At 32.8% G+C, this 15331-nt stretch overlaps 1 protein-coding gene across 1 annotated transcript; it reads right to left on the bottom strand.

Annotated features, from left to right (window-relative positions):
• On the bottom strand, positions 3703-4164 carry LOC108663255. The gene has a single exon (XM_018126848.1). It carries the CDS (start codon positions 4162-4164, stop codon positions 3703-3705), a length of 462 nt encoding a protein of 153 aa, XP_017982337.1.

The raw sequence follows: 15331 nt of genomic DNA, 5'->3' as shown, positions 1-15331 counted from the left end.
TATTTCAAGTTTTGCTATTACGAGTACTAATCGTATGATGGTAACCATGATAATGAAATCAGTTTATAAAAAAAAACCTCATAATGTGGAAATTGAAATTTGGAAATGCATGAGGTGCACATGACTCAATGAGCCTAAGTCTTAAGTGACTAATTAATATCGAAATGCAATAAGGGTATAATATATATGTTAGAGGTATGAAAGATAATGAGAAATAAAGATGATTTTTAGGAATTGTGGTATTGCACAAGATGCAATGATCAAGTAAAGATGAATCTTGAAGGATCAATGAGATTATAAAGCATATACGAATATTGGATTACAATTTGATGAAAATGATATTTCTCAATTGAGATGTGATTGATGACATTGTGATGCAAGGATACATGTGATGGGTGAGGGCTGATCATGCATCAAATACAAATAAATCCAATAAAATTAAATTTAAAAAATTAAATTATGCCTCACCTTCCTAGGATCTCTTTCATGCCAAAATGAGTACAAAATTAAACTAAAATAAAAGTATATGATCATATCACTTTAACTAAATAACAAAGGTTGATGAATCCTTTGTTGAACCACCAAATCAGCCTTCAAAAAGCTGAACCACCTCAGCCCGGTTGTTGCAAACCAAAGCTATCCAAGGAATCGTTGTACAGCCTCCAATGGTAATCCACACCAATGAATGAGAAAATCCTTCTTTAAGGATTGGGAGTGCTATGCCTTGACAATGTGCTAGCAAAGATGAGTTTCATAAACTCATAATCCACACAAAATTGTGGGGCTGAATGCACAAAAAGAAATGAATGAAAAACTATTTTTCTTTACACAAGGAATGACAAGAAAAAAGAATTTCTAATGTGTCGTTCACTCCCTTTTTTTTTTCAGCCATTTTCCACACTCTTGTTTAGAGGCTATAACAAGGTATTTATACCTTAGATTAATTTTAAACCCTAATTACAAAGCTATTTTGTAATTGCCAATCAATCCAATAATTTTATTAAATAATTTAATTAAGTCCTTAAGAAGCCTAATTAACTTAATTGTTTAATTTGATCAATTAGGCCCAATAACTTAATTAAACAATTTAATTAATTAAGCCCAACTATTTAATTAAACAATTTTAATCAATTAGGCCTAATGACTTAATTAAACAAATTTAATCAATTAAGCCCAATAACTTAATTGTTTAATTTAATTAATTAGGCCCAATGACTTAATTAAATAATTTAATTAATTAGGCCTAATGATTTAATTAAACAATTTAATTAATTAGGCACAACTTAATTAAACAATTTTAATCAAGTGCTTGAAAAGCTCATAACTTCTAATTTGATTAAGTCCAACTTAACCACCTCTCTCATTTTATTTTCAACATTCATTTTAAGTGTGTAACCCATTAGGCTTCTAACATGTTGGCAATGAACTCAACATATAATTCTTAAGTTAAACTTAGAATTAGATAAATTTAAACTACTTTAAATTTATCATTAATTAAGTTAACTACCTAAAGTTCATAGACCAAGATTGGGATCTAGCAATCCATCATGGCCACTCAAATGTTAGAAGAGTCAAGATGGTTTGACTCAACCTTTCAGTGATCAGCCTTTCAGTGTAATTCATTCCTTCATCATATATCCCGGAGATGATAAGAGCATGGTGCAGTGTATACTCTTATTGATCTCCATATTCATTCTTAAAGTTTGATCATCAGTTTTATAAAGACTTATGAAACTCCTTTCATAATCTTCAAGTCACCTTGGCCAAGGACTTCAATAAGCTAATATCAACCAAGAATAGCTAAGATATGTCCCCTGCATCACTTGGGGTGATGATTCCTATCTTGACCACTCATTTGCCTTCACATGAGTCATGCTATACCCAAAAGTATCCTATTTTGGCATCTTTGGTTAGGCGCCCATAGGGATGAAATCAAAGCATAGCACTCCACACATAAGACAACCTGGTGTCTTAAGTCTAGGGAGTATTTACACAACTGACACATGAGAAGTATTGCATAGACACTTGAGTGAAATACCAAATGCACTTCTCATGGCGGGTCATGTTCAGTGAACTTGCTCTCTTAGCCAAGCACCTACATTCTAGTTCCAAGTATCTTTATACTTCAACATATGAGATCGGTTGCTTACTTCTCAAGTAAGGAACATAGAATGTACTAGTCTCTAAGTATCATTGATGTCTAGTCTCAATGATACATTGAGCAGAAACATTTTGAGATTACGCTTTAATGCATAAAGATCTCATAACTGCAACCCATTACAGTTCCCTTGTAAGGCATATTAATCTCATGGACTTCATCCAATTAGACTTATAACTTGTTATAATTGATGTCTTATTGATGAAGGACAACGTTTAAACATTTAACATGAATGATGTCGTTGCATGATTGGAATCAAGCCTTAACCAATCCCAATTGGCTGCAGGGCTCATCCGAACATCTCTCATTAGCACAAAGCCAATTGCTACCTCATCGTATGTGGATTCAAATCCATCTAGCAATCGTGTCTCCATGTAGACTCGCTTGTTCCCTTCAATGTGGTTAGTTGCTTTTATCTATCTTGATGTTTTACACGCATCACATCATTTCATATTACTATATCTAGATCCAATGAGACCCAGGTTTTACTATTATGGCTCCATTGTTACATTAACAATGTTCAGAACCCTTTATTAGTTCCATGAACTAAAGATCTAAATATCTTCCTATTTGAGCCCTTTATAATAGGATGTATATGACTTTATTTATATACACGTATAATCCTTTTTGCTCTTTGGGACCATTCCAACTAGACTATGTTGCATGCATCATATGCATGTGTCACTCTATGTTATGCCATTTGGCTCCTTTAAACTTTTTTTATAGTCATTGAGCTCCCACTAATTCCAAGATCCTTTGTGAGAGTAATATTCAAACTCTTTTGAATATTCCATGATATATATACATCTCAATGTATGCTTGGAATCATATTTGTTTGGAATATCATAATAGGCTTTTATGTTGGAGAGATATGGACCAAATCATATTGCAATATGAAGTTGCTTTCTTTCTTGAACATTCATCTCTATGTTTTGCTCTTAGGAAAGTTCCATTTTATATGAATCAATATTCAATCTTTTGATCAGTTGAACATATTTCATAATTGATCAAATATCATAACAAGGATAAACATGAAGCATGGATAATTAAATATGACATAATTATTCCAAATAATTATTCAAACTTGAAACATATAAGCTTCCACATCGAAATGCTAAAGACAAATGTTTCACCAGCCATTCCCATGGCAATGACATAATTAATGTTTCAAAAACATCTAAATATATTATCCAACATGTCGAGATAAATAGGAGTGTAACCATCCAATATAGCATCTAATGCTTTAGGTAATCCATCCATGTGGTCACCTCCTCAGCCAAGATCCTACTCATCTTTATCTTTGGTCCGTGCAATATGTCAAACATATGAGAACCAACTTTGAGATATCATATACCTTTAATATATAAAGTAGAATTATTTAGCAAATGGTACTTGAATCAGAAACTTCAATAAGTTTCTTTTTCTTGCTCACAGTAGCTAGGTACTCCTTGTAGTTCCTCCTCCAATGCCCAAGTTTGCCACAATGATGGCAAATGTCCTTTTCTTTATCTTTTTTGACACCTCCCTTAGGCTTCAAGCCCTTCTCATTTTGGGATTTTACTTTCTTCCTTTTTTTGGGCTTTCTTTTTTTGTTGCTTTGTATGAGCCTTGGAAGAAGAAACAAGAAGCAATGATCCTTTATCTTTCCTGATGGACCTCTCTACCGTGTCTACCATATTTAGAAGTTTGGGAAGAGTGGCTTCCAATCGATTCATATGGAAGTTCAACACGAACTGACCAGAGCTATCAGGAAGAGATTGTAGAACTAAGTATATTCTTAGCTCATGATCCATTGCTAATCCCAATTGTCCAAGTCTTTCAATGAGTCCAATCATCTTCATCACATTAGGTCTAACAAAATTACCTTCTACCATCTTGCATTGGAATAGTTCTTTAGAGATCTCATATCTCTTAGTGCGCCTTTCCTTATCGAACAGTTCTCCAAGGTGAAGAATCATGGATTGGACATCCATATGTTCATGCTGCTTTTGGAGCTTAGGGGTCATATTGGCTAGCATCACGCATGCTGCTGATCATCATCATCTTTATGACGTTGATATGCTTCCTTATCCTCAGCATTAGCATCAGTAGTAGGGACTGGTGGAATAGGAGTGTCAAGGACATAGGATTTCTTCTCCTATTTTAAGATAATCTTGAGGTTCCGAAACCAATCGAGGAAGTTTAGGCCCGTGAGTTTATTTGCATCCAAGATGTTCCGCAATGATAGATTATTAGCCATGTATATAAATTATGCCTATATAGATAAAATAAAGCAATAAGTAAACATCATGCATAAACTATTTAAAACAAGGTTTTAAAATTTTAAATAGTTCTCCCACTATTTTCTACAAGATGATAACCCTCTATATCACCTCGAGAGATCTCGACTAGGATTCTCTTAGTGGGCTAGGATCCCATCCATATAGTCATGGCCTTGAGTGTGCTCAACAAACCATGATAGATAGATTAGGTAGGTAACTGAGCTTACCAATTGTATCTCTATACAACTCCTAGATCGGCTAGGTGACAACACATTGCCTAAATATATCATATATGTTTCGCCTAGCCTTTGCCTCTAATTTCCATAATAATCAAGTTTCCAAGCATCTGGATTTTATGAAACTAGTTGAGTAAGACCCACCAATAGCTCAAACATACTCGTGTAAAAGTGTGACCTTAAGTGTGCTCAACAAGCCTCCAATTAAAAGAGCAGCCAAGTTATCTTGCTATATGGTGGAAGGCAACTTAATCATACGTGGTATGTGACTCAATATTTACCAAGGGATTTTATCTTTTTCATTTTATTAAGGTCTCATTTGATTAGCATGCATAGCATTTAATATATCACATAAAATTAAATCTATCACATGCTGTTCTACTAAGATGGTTATGGACTTTTCTACTCTAGTTACGAACATATAAAGTAAACATGCTCAATATGATGATGATGATCTTGCATTTCATTTGAAAAATGTCACTCAACAATTGAGGATCATAGTTCAAATCATTTGGTGCTTTGGTTTGAAAACATTTACTAATTTTTTTTAAATTACTCAGTAAAGGAATTGATCATATCAAGGCCTTTAACTAGCTCAAATCATATTTGAATTAATTCTATTAGTAAGTTATTTCTAATTAAACTTCTTTAATTAGAAACCTAAACCAATTTAGGAAACTTCCTAGTTTGAGTATCTATCATAAACCATTTTAAAAGGTTTCATGATCCAAATCATGTGTCCTAAATATTTTAGGAAGGTCCTTATCCATCTTTTTAATCTTGTATTATCCATTCACTAATTGTAGAGTTCTAATCATTATTAGAAGTCCTAATTTATTAGTAAATTTATCTTAATTAAAATCTATCCTAATCGGATTAGGATGTCATCTACTCAAGTTGACTTTCAATTTTAATTAAAATTATCTAATCTAATTAGATGTGGATAAATTTAAATCATAATTCCTTAATTTAGGGAGTCCTCATCAAATGAGGAACACTTAATATTTTGGAGATTTACTATCAATCAATTCAAAATTGATTGATTCCATCAAGGATTCAAACTCCTTGATTTTAGGCATGTATCCCTAACATTTAGGAGTCAATGATCAGCTAAGGAAAGAGTCCTTCCTGATCATTGAGTGTCCAATTTCTCCAGCAAACAACCTCTTTCCATAAAGTGGTTGCATCCATGGCAATGGGAGGTGCGGCATCCATGTGTGGCGGCACCATGCAAAACCTTTGTCATGAGTGCCATTTCACATGTAAAGGACATTCCTTTAATTTAGTTAAGTGTCCAGCCACTCAAAAATTAATTCAAATTCAAAATTTTATCCTTTAATTGAACCTTTCAATTTAGGATAATATTCTGAAATTTTCAGAATTAATTTTGCAAGATTATCTTGCCATTCAAAACCAATTTCCAAGCTATAACTATTCTCTGAACTGTTTTCAAACTTTCAATAATTAATAGCTTAAATTAGCTTGTTTGGCCATGAAAATTTCCAGAATAATCCTCATTGAACATTTTAATAAATGTAATTTTTCTGGAATTTTTCAGAATTAATTTTTAAGAGTTTCTTGTCAATTAAAACCGAAATTCATGCCAAAACAGTGAGCTAGACAGATTTATGTTTGCACCAATTTTCATGCTCGAAATCAGCAATATTTGACCATGATATTTTTCAAAAATAATCCTTATTGAACATTTTAATAAAGATAATTTTCCTGGAATTTTTCAGAATTAATTTCCAAGACTTTCTTGTTAATTAAAACTGAAATTCATGTCATAACAGTGAGCTGGACTGCTTTCACTTTTTGCTCCAATTTCTTGCTTAAAATCAGCCTGAACATTTCATGATTTTGCTGTCCACATATCTAACAATAAATGTGTAACAATTACATATTTTATTTGCTGGAAATTAAGCACAACTAGAAGCAAAATTCTGCACCTAAAACCGTGTGTGTGCTGCCTTGCAAGACAGCCTCCAAAACCGTGCCTTATGGTGTCCCTTTTTCTTGTGCTTCCTTAGCACAATGTAAAACTCACATTAGTTAAGTCTATATATGATTTAAATAAGTTAAGATAAGATTAAAGGAGGGTACAAAAGTTGCTGGACAGAATTAAATGAAATTGGTAAAGCAGATATTTTTTAAAAATTGATTTTAACAAAATCGCACCAAATCAAAATACAAAACAACTATTTGTTAATCAAGCATCCATTGAACACGAACAAGCACTCAAATGGCATGAAAGGGGCTCTAATACCATTGTTGGGTGAGGGCTGATCATGAATCAAATATAAATAAATCGCAGCGAAAATAAATTTGAAAAATTAAATTACGCCTCACCTTCCTAGGATCTCTTTCATGCTAAATTGAGTACAAAATTAAACTAAAATAAAAGTATATGATCATATCACTTTACCTAAATAACAAAGGTTGATGAATCCTTTGTTAAACCACCAAATTAGCCTTCAAAAAGCTTAACCACCTCAGCCCGGTTGTTGCAAACCAAAGCTGTCCAAGGAATCCTTGTATAGCCTTTAATGGTGATCCACACCAATGAATGAAAAAATCCTTCTTTAAGGATTGGGAGTGCTATGCCTTGACAATGTGCTAGCAAAGATGAGTTTCATAAACTCATAATCCACACAAAATTGTGGGGCGGAATGCACAAAAAGAAATGAAATGAAAAACTATTTTTCTTCACACAAGGAATGGCAAGACAAAAGAATTTCTAATGTGTCGTTCACTCCTTTTTTTTTTTCAGCCGTTTTCCACACTCTTGTTTGGAGGCTATAGCAAGGTATTTATAACTTAGATTAATTTTAAACCCTAATTACAAAACTATTTTGTAATTGTCAATTAATCCAATAATTTTATTAAATAATTTAATTAAGTCCTTAAGAAGCCCAATTAACTTAATTGTTTAATTTGATCGATTAGGCCCAATAACTTAATTAAACAATTTAATTAATTAAGCTCAGCTATTTAATTAAACAATTTTAATCAATTATGCCCAATGACTTAATTCAACAAATTTAATCAATTAGGCCCAATAACTTAATTGTTTAATTTAATTAATTAGGCCCAATGACTGAATTAAACAATTTAATTAATTAGGCCTAATGATTTAATTAAACAATTTAATTAATTAGGCACAACTTAATTAAACAATTTTAATCAAGTGCTTGAGAAGCTCATAACTTCTAATTTGATTAAGTCCAACTTAATCACCTCTCCCATTTTATTTTGAACATTCATTTTAGGTGTGTGACCCATTAGGCTTCTTACATGTTGGCAATGAACTCAACATATAATTCTTAAGTTAAACTTAGAATTAGATAAATTTAAACTACTTTAAATTTATCATTAATCAAGTTAACTACTTAGAGTTCATAGACCAAGATTGGGATCTAGCAATCCATCATGGCCACCCAAATGTTATAGGAGTCAAGATGGTTTGACTCAACCTTTCAATGATCAGCCTTTCAAGGTAATTCATTCCCTCATCATATATCTTGGAGATGATAAGAGCATGGTGCAGTGTATACTCTTATTGATCTCCATATTCATTCTTAAAGTTTGATCATCAACTTTATAAAGACTTATGAAACTCCTTTCATAATCTTCAAGTCGCCTTGGCCAAGGACTTCAATAAGCTAATATCAACCAAGAACAGCTAGGATATGTCCCCTGCATCACTTAGGGTGATGATTCCTATCTTGACCACTCATTTGCCTTCACATGCTTCATGCTATACCCAAAAGCATCCTGTTTTGGCATCTTTGGTTAGGCACCCATAGGGATGAAATCAAAGCATAGCACTCCACACATAAGACAACCTGGTGTCTCAAGTTTATGGAGTATTTACACAACTGACACATGAGAAGTATTGCATAGATACTTGAGTGAAATACTGTCACAACCCGGTACTCTCCTCGAACCCATGACAACTGCCGCGATATTCGGATAGACATTCATCGCCTAGAATGCCAACCGAAACCCCGCAAGGCTTTAATATTAGTTTTATTGCTTCCCCTGTGAGTATTAGTTACGAAAATCATGTTTTAAAGTGATATGAACCAATTTCAATTCAAAAATAGTCAAAGAAAAATTTCAACTACATAGGGGTATTTTGGTCATTTTTCTCAAAAATTTCAAAACCAGCTAAAAATGTAGTATGCGAGTGAAAAAAAAATATATTTCATAATAAAAAATAAGTTTAGATGTCTAAAACATTCATTTAAAGTGAAACTATAACTATTTGAATATAATAAAAATATTCAATAAAATATTCTATTTTCTTATAAAACAATATTTATAGAGTTATCGGTAAATAATTTTTGTAGCGTAAAAACTAAATAAATTCATACATACTGTAATACAGATAACCAAAGAATAAGATTTAATTTACAGTGACACGTGGGCCCACGAACGACCAAAAGTATCAAAAGCGGTAAACCTACAGTTTTTAAGGATGCAAGTTCAATTGTAGCCCTCAACGAAATGTGCTATCTACCGACTATCTTGAGCTTGAAATGGGTAGAAAGGAGGGTGATGAGATTATATAATCTCAGTAAGTAAACAAATACCATCTAAAATATCTAAAGCTGAGTAAATGGAGACAGATAAAATAGATTAACATAAAAATGATTCTCAGCATTTCGAACTCATTTTAATAAGATAAAATAGATTCATTTCACCAAAATAAACAATGAGGCCTATGATTTCCTGAAAAGTTTGGCTCGTGCCAAAATCATTCTCATACTCAGTTATCAGGGATACCTTGGCCGAGGGCTATCCCAACCAAGTCTGCCAAGGTTGTTAAAAAGTCATGTTCGCATAAATCATGTTTTTTTTTTATTTTGAAAACATTGCCGTTCCTTGGCGTTGGCTGAGTTCACCCTCACGTGGTGGTTTGGCGTGAAGTGAAATTTAAAGTTTTAACCTCAAGAGTTATCCAACCGCGCCTCTCATACTGAGGTATGAATATAATAGGGTTATCATGCCCCTCTAATAGGTTGGTCCACAGAACCTGTTCACTGCAGTGACCAATTTATAACCCACAAATTCAATAAAATTCAACAGCATGACATGGCAATTATTATGTTTTACAGCCTTTCAAGGCAAATCAACAGTTCATACATTTTCAGCACATTTACCAATTCAACCATTCATGCCAATATTATTATAAGCCATTCAATTCAAACCATGATTTATAACACAACAATTAGTCTCCAATTACTCCATTTTCAAAACCATCATTTAATTTCAAGAAAATTTTATAAAATCATTTCATTTAATCACATTTTTGCTTATAAACATAAAGATTTGCCATTTAAACTCATTTTTCTATCAAATCACAAAAACGAATAAAAATTACTTTAGATAATTAAGACGATAATAAGGTTACTCACTGTAATGGAAATCGAATTCCAAGTACTCCGATTCTTGATACTTGGGTACTATCTCTTTACTTTTGCCAGAATGCTCACCACCTAGACATAATGCACAATAAGCCATTTACTACATTTGTGCTAAATAGTTATAAAACCAATTCAGGCTTTATACTAATGCATGAAATGGAATGCAAATTGTTTGGATTATCATCTAAAAACGGTGTTCTACACAAATTTAATTGTGTATCTAAATAAAACGGCATTGGCCTAATTCGATCTATCACTCGATTAATTGGCCAATATGTCCAATTTAGCTCCAATTAACTCCATTTTTCTTCCAATTCTCCAAACCATCAAACACAAGTTAAATAACTTGAAATATGGCAAAATCATCCTCACATTTTCTCTTGAAAAATTCGGCCATGGTGGGTGCATCAACACTATAATTTTTCAAGCTTGATTCTCACACCATAAATCACTAATTCCTAACCAAATCACTTGAAATAAAATCAAAATCATCATCAATATTCCACATGGAGAATTCGACCAATGATGGGTGATGGGAGGAAGTGAATTTTTCTTGTTGGCTTTTCATGCTACACATCACTAACTAACTAAAAACACTAAAATACATTGAAATCTAACCAAATCAAGCATCAAAACCTCCCTCTAAGTGTTCAGCCAGTAAGGGATTCATCATGATTTCATATGATTCAACCATGAAAAATAAGAAAAAATGCTTAAGAAAGAGAGATCTCAAGCTTAATTGAAAAAAATCTTACCTTTTTTCACTTGTTTCCTTGAATTTTCACACTTTTCCCTTGAATTTTTCCACCTAAGGTTTTGTTCGTCCTTTTTTTCCTTTGTTCTTGCTTTGGCCGGCCATAAGAATGAATGTGGAAGAGGTCAAATTGGCTTTAAAGGAAAATATTAAATGGACAAAAATTTGCCATGTGTCACCATTCCATTGGTCGATGTGTCATACTTATCCATTAAGCAATCTCTCTCCACCACTTAAATTTTTTCAATTATCCATGATAATATTGGGTAAAATTCATGTGCTGGACAAGTGTTGGGTGGTGTAAAATTATAATTTTACCATTGGGCGGCAAAATGACTATTTTGCCTTTTATGCTCGAAAAAATGCTGAAATTAAAATTCTTCATTTCTCAAACTTAAATTATACTCCAAATGATCAATCTTAGTCAAAAATTTCATCCAACACTCACATCTTAACCTCAGGTGGCAAAATGACCATTTTACCCCTAGGTCATCAAAATTCCAATTTGACTCTAAATCGATCTTCATCTTAAAATCTCTATTTTTACTAGTTCGAGGCTTAATTCAACTTAATTGTACCATGGTACATTGCCGTCCTTTAACGATTTTCGAGGTACCCAAGTAAGCAAACATGCATTCTTATGTAAGAATGGCATAATAAACATATTGTAGAGCTGGGCTTGACAAATACCAAATGCACTTCTCATGGTGGGTCATGTTCAGTGAACTTGTTCTCCTAGGCAAGCAACTACATTCTAGTTCCAAATATCTCTATACTTCAACCTATGAGATTAGTTGCTTACTTCTCAAGTAAGGAACATAAAATGTACCAGTCTCTAAGTATCATTGATGTTCAGTCTCAATGATGCATTGACTATAAACATTTTGAGATTACACTTTGATGCATAAAGATCTCATAACTGCAACCCAGTACAGTTCCCTTGCAAGGCATATTAATCTCATGGATTTCATCCAATTAGACTTATAACTTGTTATAATTGATGTCTTAGTGATGAAGGAAAACCTTTAATCATTCAACATGAATGATGTTGTTGCATGATTGGAATCAAACCTTAACCAATCCCAATTGGCTGCAGGGCTCATCCCAACAACATGGTATAATGAAACTTATGCTTATGATTGGAGATGATAAGAAAATAGTATAAGCATGTAAATGATGTGAAGTTATGCATAGGCATAATGAGAATCCGTATGGATTACATAAGAGATAACTTATGGTAGGATGTAAGTTAAATGGTAACTTAAACATCCAAAGGGTAATTTGGAATTTATTATACCCTAATGTTTATGGATTAAGCTTAATTTATTGAGATGAAATGGAAAGGTAAATTAGAAATGTCAAAATTAAGAAAAGCGAAAAGGGAATCATGTGTTATAAGAATATGATATTGAATCTTGGATATGGATTGGAACGAATAAAGGGAAATTTAGTTCGAACACACTTGAAAAGGGTTCCTACACATAATGATGAATGTTGACATTTAAACGTGTGCGTACATACGTATATGTGGAGTTATAATAATATGGAAGTATTTTGGAGCAATAGTTAAAGAAGGAATATCAAGAAATGGAATCTATAACGTGGTTAAGCCATACAAGATGGATTAATATGATTAAGATGTAAGAATTAATGAAATGCTAAGGCATAGTTATAATAAAACTCTCCATGAGGCAATAGTGCAATGGATGGAGAATAAATGGTGATGGTATCAAAAAGTGAGCATTTGGAGAAATTGATTAAAGAAGACAAAATTTAATTTTTTCAATGATAAAAAAAAGGAAGGTTCTAAGTCATAATAATGATAATATATTTTGAGACGTGAAGAATTAGAGTTTACGAAAAGAATTTGATGGTGAATGAAAGGGCTTACAATTAAAGTTAAAGATCGGCAAGTGAGTTGCCTTTCCACATAATGTAAATTGCATTGGTTTAAGAATGATGTAGAAGTGTGAATCTTTGAACGTGCAATTAATGAAAAATTAAGAAGATTTAAATTGCATAAATGCAAGATAAACATGAAGTATGAGGGAACGGTTGAAAGAACGGTTGAAAGATTCAACTTCCCCTAATGTTGGAAATATGTATAGGAATGAATAGGGCATGTTTATAATGCCATAAGTTATGTAATAATGGGTGGGATAAGATGAATGAATGTCAAGAAGTTTGACAAGAATTGAAATAAAGATTTGGTAATTAGATATACATAAGTAAGTATGATTCTTGATATAAATCGTTATGATTGAGATTGAGATATGTTGAAGGTTAGTAATGGAGTTAAAGGCATACTTGGGATCTTAGTGATAAGAGAGAATAATTGTTGAAGGGTATTATTGTTTTGATTCAAAGATGATAATAGATAAAAGTTACATACCCTAACCTTGTAAAGTGTTCTAGTTGAACTGAAAGTAAACGAGGTGGATAAATCAAGTTCCCTATGAAGAAGGAAATGAAATATGATCATAGAGTGAGATTAATAACCAGACATTGATATGAATTCGAGGATGAATCCCTTTTAAGTGGGAGAGATTGTAACACCCCATGCCCTCCTATAGAAGCCAATACGACCTTATCGATAGGACGAGGGTCAATTGACATAAATTTAAGTGCCAAAGAACGATGACAGGTGGAAGGAATATTTTAGAATAAAATATTTTGCATGCGAGAAAATAATAATTAAATAATTATATTTTATCGAGGATGAATTAGCGAGTTAAAACGGTGATTTAGAAGTAAACTGAGCCAAAGTGGGATACTTTGAGACTCGAGGAGACAAGTGGAGAATTTTGGAATAAAATAATCCAATGTCTGAACAAGTCGTATCTTGCAAGAGATAGGCTAAGTCTAAGTGGGGGAGACCAAAAATAGAATTTTTGGATGACATGAATAAAATAATATTTTATTCAATATTATATTATATTATTTAGATAGAGAAATTATTGGTCACATGCAAAATTGGATGAAAAGAAAATAATTAGTCATGGAAAATAAGGTTATGTGGAAGATTGGCACATGCATGTGACAATACTATTACATGGAAAAGATGGCATATAAAGGTGTAATCTTAGTGGGGAACATGTGGGACCCCCCACCATGTGACAAATAAAAAGGAAGGAGACAAATGTAAAAGGTGAAATATGCATGTAATGTTATTGGCTAAATGGGAGGCCAAATGAGAAACAATGTGGGAGAATGCATGCAAGGCTATTGGACATAAGTAAGGTGAATGAAATGGAAATGCATTAAGAATGCATGAAGACAGATTAAAAAAAAATGGGATGGATAATGGAAGTAGATATTCAACCAATTAAAAGAGATTGAAATTGGATGCATGAAATCTTATAGGTTGGCAAGGTGGCCAAATAGAATAAAAAGGCAAATGTGTGCATGCAATTTGATTGGTTAAGTAGGTGGCCATATAAATACCAAATTTCAAAGTGTAAAAGAAATGAGAATTGGCCTTGGTGAAGCTTGAGAGAACTGGCCATTGAGAAAGGAAAAGAAAGAAAAAAGTGTCTTTGAGAGCTCCACCCGAAAGGAAAAAAGAAAAAGGAGAAAAAAAAGAAAAGAAAGGAAATGTAGGAAGGCTCAGGTTTGTGAAGATTCAAGAGAAGTAGTGGGTTTCCTATTTTTTCATTGTTGAGCCTTGATGCTTACTTACCATTCAAAGTGTAGATTGGAAACTTGAAGGTTTGATTATTTAAGAGAAAGAAAGGTAAAAGTTGTGATTTTGTTAGCATGCATGTTTTGAAAACCGGTTGTAATCATAAGAAACATTTTGTTGCAGCAAGATTTTCAAAGAATCAAAGGACTGGATGCATACATGTTGATTGTAAATGAGTATATGGTGATTTGAGACAAAGAAATGATGTGTAAGTGTTATTACCCTTGAGTTTCATGAATGGAAAGAAAGATAGAACATTTGTTGAAGATTTATGTTTGTGGCAGCAATGGTGAACAATGTTTGTAAAGCCCGACCTTATAAAAAACTATTCATGGACATACATGTGATGGATGGCATGTTTGCATGCTAGGAGAGTCCCGAAAAATTTACAAAAGTCAGTATTATACCTAAACGTACAATAAAGTTGATTTAACCCTCAAACTAGATCAAATAGAGATTTTTAATGTGAAATTAAGAGTTTTACAGTCCATGAATGATTTAAAAGGGTGATTTGGGGTTCGAGGATCAATTTGGAGTCAAACCGAAAATTTCACTATGTAGGGGGCAAAATGGTAATTTGCCACTCGAGGATAAAATGGGAAATTTTTGAAAGATTTTGATCACATTTGACTTATTGGAGTATGGTTTGAGGTTAAGAAGTGAAAAATTGTAATTCTGGTATTTTTCGGAGCATAGGGGTAAAATGGTAATTTTGCCACCTTAGTGGCAAAATTGTAATTTTAAACCACCAACACTTGTCATGCTCATAGAATTCATCCATTGACTTTTTATGTTATGGATAAGTGAGAAA

Source organism: Theobroma cacao, chromosome 9 (assembly GCF_000208745.1).
Source record: "Theobroma cacao cultivar B97-61/B2 chromosome 9, Criollo_cocoa_genome_V2, whole genome shotgun sequence".
Classification (NCBI taxonomy): domain Eukaryota; kingdom Viridiplantae; phylum Streptophyta; class Magnoliopsida; order Malvales; family Malvaceae; genus Theobroma; species Theobroma cacao.
The sequence above is the reverse complement of the archived record's forward strand: the minus strand, read 5'-3'. Positions and strand labels throughout refer to the sequence as shown.